Below are 7,247 nucleotides of genomic sequence, written 5' to 3'. Positions count from 1 at the left end.
ATGTGTGAAAAAATAGAATTGTGAGAAAACAGCCGATAAAGGTAAGAACCGACTGGAAAACATGTGCTTTTGCAGAAACACTTGGACAAAAAAGACAGCTTTAGGGTGTAGCAAAGCTTACATACGTTTCTGGATATTGTTCAGGAAATGTCCAGGTACTATAATATGTAATAACCCCAATTTGCATAAATTGGCCCCAAAGTAAGATTTCTAGGTGCCCCACCAGCCCTTAACTAATAAGCTAGGCTATTTCAACAACACACTCCGGCAAAACGGACGGGTTTGGCAAGACGTCAGAGGCACCCAACACAAGCAAACAAATGTATGACATCTTGGTGAAATTAGGCGCTCTTCAAAATAATGAACTCAAAGAGAACCACATCTATCCACCTGTTTGGCAATTTTTTTTACAGAATTTTTTTTATTTGACTCTACGCCTTTTGTGTTCTTTTTAAAACACATTTCTGTGTGGATTTTACTGGGGGGGGGGGAAACCAAACGTTGATTAAAGGCACAAAAATGTACATTTGAAGTTTCGAGAGACGGTCACCTTTGGAAGTCACAAAACTTCGGCGGCCATTTTCTCACTGATCTTAACTCTGCACCAGGCGACCCAACCTCCTTCAATCGAAAATAGCTTGACGTTATATTAAAAATAAATGAGTTGGGTTTTTTTCATCTAAAGAAGGACAAAGAAATAATCCTTTAGATGATTCCACTATGTGACACATACTATTTTTTTTTTTGGAAGCGGCAACTGAAGAGGAGATATGACTTACCTTCGTCGATGACCTCTGAACTCTGTGACGTAAGCCGGGTGAAGACAAAAGGCGTGCGGCATTCCCAGTTAATCCATACTCTCCTGAAACCACCTCCAGCACTTCCGGCAGATTTTGCGTCACTTCCGCCTTGGCTTTGTCTGCGCATGCTCGGCTTCTTGCAGCTCGTCTCGGTTGGTGAAAGTCTGACAGATATAAGTATGGATAAAATTAATGCTAGGAGTGGTTTATGGGGTTTTGTGGGAGAAGGGTCAACAACCTTATACGAACAACCTTATCTCTCTCTCTCCCTGTCTCTCTCTGTCTGCCTGTCTGTCTGTCTGTCTGTCTCTCTCTCTCTCTCTTTCTCTCTCTCTCTCTCTCTCTCTCTCTCTCTCTCTCTCTCCGTCTGTCAGTCTGTCTGTCTGTCTCTCTCTCTCTCTCTCTCTCTCTCTCTCTCTCTATGTGTGTGTTTGTGAGGGACAATTTTTTTTGTGTTTCTTTCTTCCCCCCCCCCACTTTCACCCCTCTCTCTCTCCCTACGTAGGTATCTCTCTCTCTCTCTCTCTTTCTCTCTCTCCCCCTCTCTCTCTCTCTCTCTCTCTCTCTCTCTCTCTCTCTCACACACACACACACACACACACACACACACACACACACACACACACACACACACACACACACACACACACACACATACATACACACATCTCTCTTCTTCCGCACGTTCCAGCAACCACGGTACTATTCATGTTTCAGAATCCCATTTAAAGAGAGGGAAATTCTGGCACTCTCCCAAGCGGAAAGAGGGCAAGACAGATTGCAGAGATCTGTGCATCACAAGCGAGATGCGTAGACACAAAGAGCGGGTCCTACAGGAATTGAGAATGAACCAAAAAGAGAATCCTGTCTATAAGCGTGACCCGCCAGAGAATATGTAGATCAGATTATGATCAAAAGAGCCGTTTTTTGTGCGGCTATGTATGACTGTGAGAAAAAAAAGAAGAACAAGATGTTACATACGGAGTAAGTGTCTGTGTTGTGTGTGAGCGTAGCGCGTGTGTGTGTTTGTGTGTGTGTGTGTGTGTGTGTGTGTGTGTGTGTGTGTGTGAGTGTGTGTGTGAGTGAGTATGCGTGTGTCTTTGTTTGTGTGCACGTGTGTGCATTTGTGCATGTGTGAAAGAGAGAGAGAGAAAGAGAGAGAGAGAGAGGAAGAGAGAGATAGAAAGGGAGAGAAAGAGAGACAGAGAGAGTATCAGGGAGAGAGAGAGCGGTTGAATATGTCTAGGGAAGGGGGTCATAGGCGTGTAATGTGTGTGTTTATGTGTATGTGTTTGTGTGTGTGTATGTGTGTGTACATGCCTTTGATTGTCTTCGTGTTCGAAGAATTGAGAATGAATGAAAAAGAGAATCTAGTCTCTAAGCTTGACCTGAACAGAGAATAATTATGTAGATCAGATTATGATCAAAAGAACCGGTCTTTTGGGGTTGGTTTTTTTTTTTTGGATATGTTAGAGGCGTGTGCCTCTATGTTATATTATGTACGTCATCTCGGTGAAATTAGGCGCCCGTCAAAATGATGAAATCGAAGAAACCAACTTATTTTACGTTGATTCGAAAATACATTTCTGTGGGAATTTTACTGGAAAAAACCTTGATCAAAAGCACAAAAATGTAAATCAAAATCTGTGGTTTTCAAGGACACGTAAACTGAAGATTTTAAAGATCGATGTTTGAATCTAACCGTGTATGCACATGAACATTGATTCTCAGAAATGTGGGAAAAATGTAACTCTTATTCACCAAACCTTGGCCTCTATTTTCTAATTAATGTTTCTTTCGATACCAGGCAACCATTATCTCCTTCAATGGAAAATTTCTCGATTTTTGCTTAAGATAGACTGGTTTTCTTTTATCAGAAACAACACGAGTGAGCAATATTTAAACGATTCCATTAACTTCATATGCCCACAGATTGTCGAGCGTCTGATTCTACCGCGTCGTGACAGAATATAATATTATTTTGATCGGTAGAAAAAAAGAACTGTTCGCATATGTGTAGTGTGAGCGTGTCTGTATGTGTGTGTGTGTGTGTGTGTGTGTGTGTGTGTGTGTGTGTGTGTGTGTGTGTGAGAGAGAGAGAGAGAGAGAGAGAGAGAGAGAGAGAGAGAGAGAGAGAGAGAGAGAGAGTATGTGCGTGTGTGTTGCTAACGTAATGTGTAAAAGAGAAAAAAACTAAAATTCACAGAAAGAGAGTCAGGCCAAAATGAGAGACCCACAGACAGACAGACAGACAGACAGACAGACAGACAGACAGACAGACAGACAGACAGACAGACAGACAGACAGACAGACAGACAGAGAATCATTTTAACGTTTTGTATCCCCGCCGATACATGATAATGTTGTGATGTGGGACTGCTTCCCTCGACCCTGCCAGTCAAGACGTGCCAGGACTGAGTGGGACCTAGCATCCCAGCAGCAGGAAAGAGATACTCTATCAAAAACACTTCATCAGGGGGGAGTTGCACGCCCACCTTTTGAGTGCAATGACAAAACGCTTAAAACCGTTACACCGCAGACCCTTGTAAGAAAGAGTGTGTGTGTGTGTATGTGTGTGTGTATGTGTGTGTGTGTGTGTGTGTGTGTGTGTGAGAGAGAGAGAGAGAGAGAGAGAGAGAGAGAGAGAGAGAGAGAGAGAGAGAGAGGGGGGGGGGCGCCATGATACAGAGAGCTGGAAGAGAAAATGATCCTTTGCATACTATTCCTTGTGATCAAGACAGCAAATAAATGACAAAATCACAGCATTAATAACTTTTGAAAAGGGAAGTTACCTACATCAATTTTATTGTCTTAGCTTACCTTTCATTTTCTCCGGGATACGTCTCTGACAGTGTAAGCTTCTTCCTGTTGACCTCCCCCTGAGGCGCACATGATCGACCACACACAGGAAAGGAGGAGGGGTTTAATCCACCCAAAGAAGTGGACTTAGTAGGGAAGGCTGGATTAGGAGACTCGATGGGGTTTGGGGAAAAGGTCGGGTTAGGAGAGTAGGTACGGTTTGGGGAATAGGCGTGGCTGAGAGAGGGGGCGGGGCTAGGGGAGTAGGTGTGACTGAGAAAGGGGGCGGGGCTAGGGGAGAAGGCATGGCTGAGAGAGGGGGCGGGGCTAGGGGAGTAGGCGTCCTGCAGGTCTCGGCGTATGTTCTCCACAATACACTTGAAGTCCTCCTGACTCCCGTCTGAGTCGCTGTCAGCCTCGCCGAGTGAAGGCTCTGCCATGATCAGTGGTCTGGGCTGGGGATTTAATAATAATCAAATCATAATGGAGCGTGGCCCAAAACATTTGGATCGTATAGACTCCTAAATCGCACAACAGACAATTGTGAAGAATAAAATATATTATGGAATTACACATCTATTTTATAGGCACATAGTATTACACACGCGTGCACACACACACACACACACACACACACACACACACACACACACACACACACTCACTCACGCACGCACGCACCCATACACAAATACACACATACATACATACATGCACATATACACCCATACGTACATACGCACAAACAAACTCTCGACGATCTACAGCTTTGATGGATTATGTCTAATCGAAATATAATGAAAATAGAAATGCTTTTAGTTTTTTTTCTTAATAAAGATTTTTAGATTTTTCTGCTTCTCAGATAGTTTTTGGAAGCCTAATCCAAACAAGTAGGGCAAAACATGAAAAAGAGCATTGTCCATATGATTTGTAATTAATTTTAACTTTAACAAGTGTTCTTTTGTTACTTGATGATCTGAGCGTTCTAGGTGGTACATTAGGTGTTAAAAACTGGGGAGTAATAATATACATTTTCCCGATCAAATTTCAATTTCAAGATAGAGAGTTTAAACCCAATAATGAAATTTCAAACATCAAAATTGTCAAATTGACAAAGGGTAAGTTCCAAAACTACCAACTAATATCGATGACATGTTGTTGTTTTCAAATCCCTTTAGCTGTGAGCATTTCGCTCTTGGCAGCGCAATGCCTCCCTCTAGTAACCACATGTCCTTGTCATCTGGTCAACGCCAGAGTAGAGCAGGCTTTGTAAGTCTGTAGGTGTGTGTAGGAGCTTGCGTCGAAGAACTGCCAGGTTTGGGCAGTGAAGGAGAAGATGTTCAACGGTCTCCTCGTGGTAGTCACAGTGTCTACAATGGGGTTCCCACATGGGGTTGATTCTGTTTATGTGCTTGTTGGTGTGTAAGTGTCATGTGCGGGCTCTGAAGATCAATGTCTGATCGACTCTACATAAAAGATTCGAAGGGTCTTTGGGGTTGGGTGTGTCCATGTACCCGAAGAGAGATCTTCCTGTTTCTGCGTTGGCCCATCTGTTTCGCCACTCGTCTCTGCTTTTGGCTTGGATGATCCCTCTGCAGGCCTGTAAAAAGGTGGTTGTGTCTGTCTGGGGCAGGCTCACTCCAGTCTTCGATAGATGGTCTGCAGTCTCATTCCCTGGTACTCCAGAATGGCCAGGCACCCACTGCAGTGTGACCCGGACGCCATAGGAATTGTCCATCTGTTTTACAAGGCTGAGGATGTTCCCGTCACCTCTGTAGTCTCCTCCTCCTTCGACGGCTTGGAGTACTGACATTGAGTCAGAGAAGACAACAACATTCCCTGGTGTTATTGCGCCTTCAAAAAAGTTTTGGGCGATTCTCTCTGCGTCATAGTTAGAGCTGTATATTCCACATGGGCCAAATAGTTGGGTCTGCTTCTTCTCTCCAAGGTTGTTTCGATATTTGATGGTAGATTCGTATTCAGCATTTCGTGAAGCGTTTGTTGCTGACCCATCTGTGTATGCATGGATTGGAGTTTCAGCATACGAGTCCACTGTCTCCAGGGCGCTAGTTCTGAGTATTTCTTCTGGTGTGGTCTTGTCACAAGGAGGGTCTAGAAGTCTCGTCCTTATTGTGATTTCTGGTGTCTGCCAATATGGAGGTTCGCTGCAGATGTTGGTGATTGGTTCTCTGTTCTTGGGTGGGTCAAACTCCTCGAGTAGTTTTGTTGCTTCTGGCATAAAAGAGGTCTTCTGGATGCGTGTTCTTGGTTCCCACTCATCTGCCATTTTCCTGTTTTCGTTCGTCTCTTCTAGCCGCACAAACCTTTCATAGGGTTCGAGTGTAGCACTCTTTCTTCTGAGGTCCAGTGGTTCTATGTTGGTGTGGATTTCGCAAGCGCTTGTAGGTGTGGTCTTCATCGCGCCAGAAACAAATCTGAGTGCTTGGTTCTGTACTCTGTCAAGCTGTGCCACGGAGCTTTGGCTGGCTATGGATTGTAGTGGTAGGGAGTAGTCAATCACAGATCTGACATACACTATATAAAGTTGTCGGAGGGTTGCTTTGTCAGCTCCCCAGTTGAGTGTTTCAGGAGGTTTAGTCTGGAGGTGGCTTTCTTGGTCAGCTCTTCTAAGTGCTCTTTGAGAGACAGCTTTCGGTCCAGTTGTACACCAAGGTACTTGGGATAGTCCTCATGTCTGATGGTTCCATTGATCTTAAGGTTTACCTGACTTGCTGTAACTTTGTTTTTGAGGCTGAAGAGTCCAAAAACAGTCTTGTCTGTGTTGATCTCCATCTTCCATAGATGGCAGTAGGACGAGATAGTAGTCAGGTCTGCGTTGATGGCTTGGTTCAGTGCTCTCATGTCACTTCCTTTGCTCCATATGAGTAAGTCGTCAGCGTAGAGTGCTTTCTGGCAGGAGATGACATCTGGTAAGTCGTTCATGAACAACAGGAAGAGGGTACAGCTGAGTGCTGACCCCTGTGGGAGGTCTTCCTCAAGTGTCCTCTGTGAAGAAATCTTGCTGTCACATGACGTCTGGATAGTTCTGCAAGACAGAAAGTTCTTGATCCAGCTGTACATCCTTCCTGCTATCCCAAGCTTTTGCATTTTGTAGAACAGCCCCTGTCTCCACACACGGTCATACGCCTGCCTCAGGTCGATGAAGACGGCCACAACATTGTCTTTATCTTGAAAGGCATCGCTGGTCTTCTGGGCAAATCTGATGAGGTGGTCCATAGTTCTTTTGCCTTTCCTGAATCCTGCCTGTGATGTGCTGATTGTTCCGGTGCTTTCCATCCACCAGTACAGTCTGTCGTTGACCATTCTCTCGACGACCCTACCCAGGCATGATGTTAAAGAGATTGGTCTGTAGCTTGAAGGCTGGCTTGCTGATTTGTCCTTCTTTAATATCGGTGTGATGTTTGCCTTCTTCCATTCAGTTGGGAGCTGTCCCTGATTCCAGGTCCTGTTGTAGAAGCCCAGGAGTATGGAGAGGGAAGAGTCTGTCAGGTTGAGGATCATCTCATTGGTGACATGGTCTGGTCCTGGGGCCTTTCTCTTTTTACACTTTTTGAGGGCTGCCTTCAATTCCGTCAGAGTAAACTCCTTCTCAAACACCTCCAGGTTTGCCTTGGGGGTCTGTACTAC

The 7,247-nt window shown here is 44.7% G+C and overlaps 1 protein-coding gene across 1 annotated transcript; it reads right to left on the bottom strand.

Annotated features, from left to right (window-relative positions):
* Positions 1 to 424: 424 nt before the first annotated feature.
* LOC118477780 (vegetative cell wall protein gp1-like) lies at positions 425 to 4,048 on the bottom strand. The gene is made up of 2 exons (XM_035970088.1): positions 3,621 to 4,048; positions 425 to 964 (listed from the first exon to the last, which is right to left on the bottom strand). The coding sequence occupies exons 1-2, from the start codon at positions 4,037 to 4,039 to the stop codon at positions 733 to 735; spliced, it is 651 nt and encodes a 216-aa protein (XP_035825981.1). The 5' UTR covers positions 4,040 to 4,048; the 3' UTR covers positions 425 to 732.
* Positions 4,049 to 7,247: the final 3,199 nt, after the last annotated feature.

Source organism: Aplysia californica, unplaced genomic scaffold (assembly GCF_000002075.1).
Source record: "Aplysia californica isolate F4 #8 unplaced genomic scaffold, AplCal3.0 scaffold00218, whole genome shotgun sequence".
Taxonomy (NCBI): Eukaryota; Metazoa; Mollusca; class Gastropoda; order Aplysiida; family Aplysiidae; genus Aplysia; species Aplysia californica.
Note: the sequence above shows the minus strand (reverse complement) of the source record. Positions and strands in the feature narration are given on the sequence as shown.

Bases quoted from the DNA above. Each gene is read 5' to 3' on its own strand.
- LOC118477780 (XM_035970088.1), bottom strand. From the start codon at position 4,039: ATGGCAGAGCCTTCACTCGGCGAGGCTGACAGCGACTCAGACGGGAGT. The intron at 965-3,620 runs GTAAGCTAAGAC...TATATCTGTCAG, and splicing joins TATCCCGGAGAAAATGAAAG to ACTTTCACCAACCGAGACGA.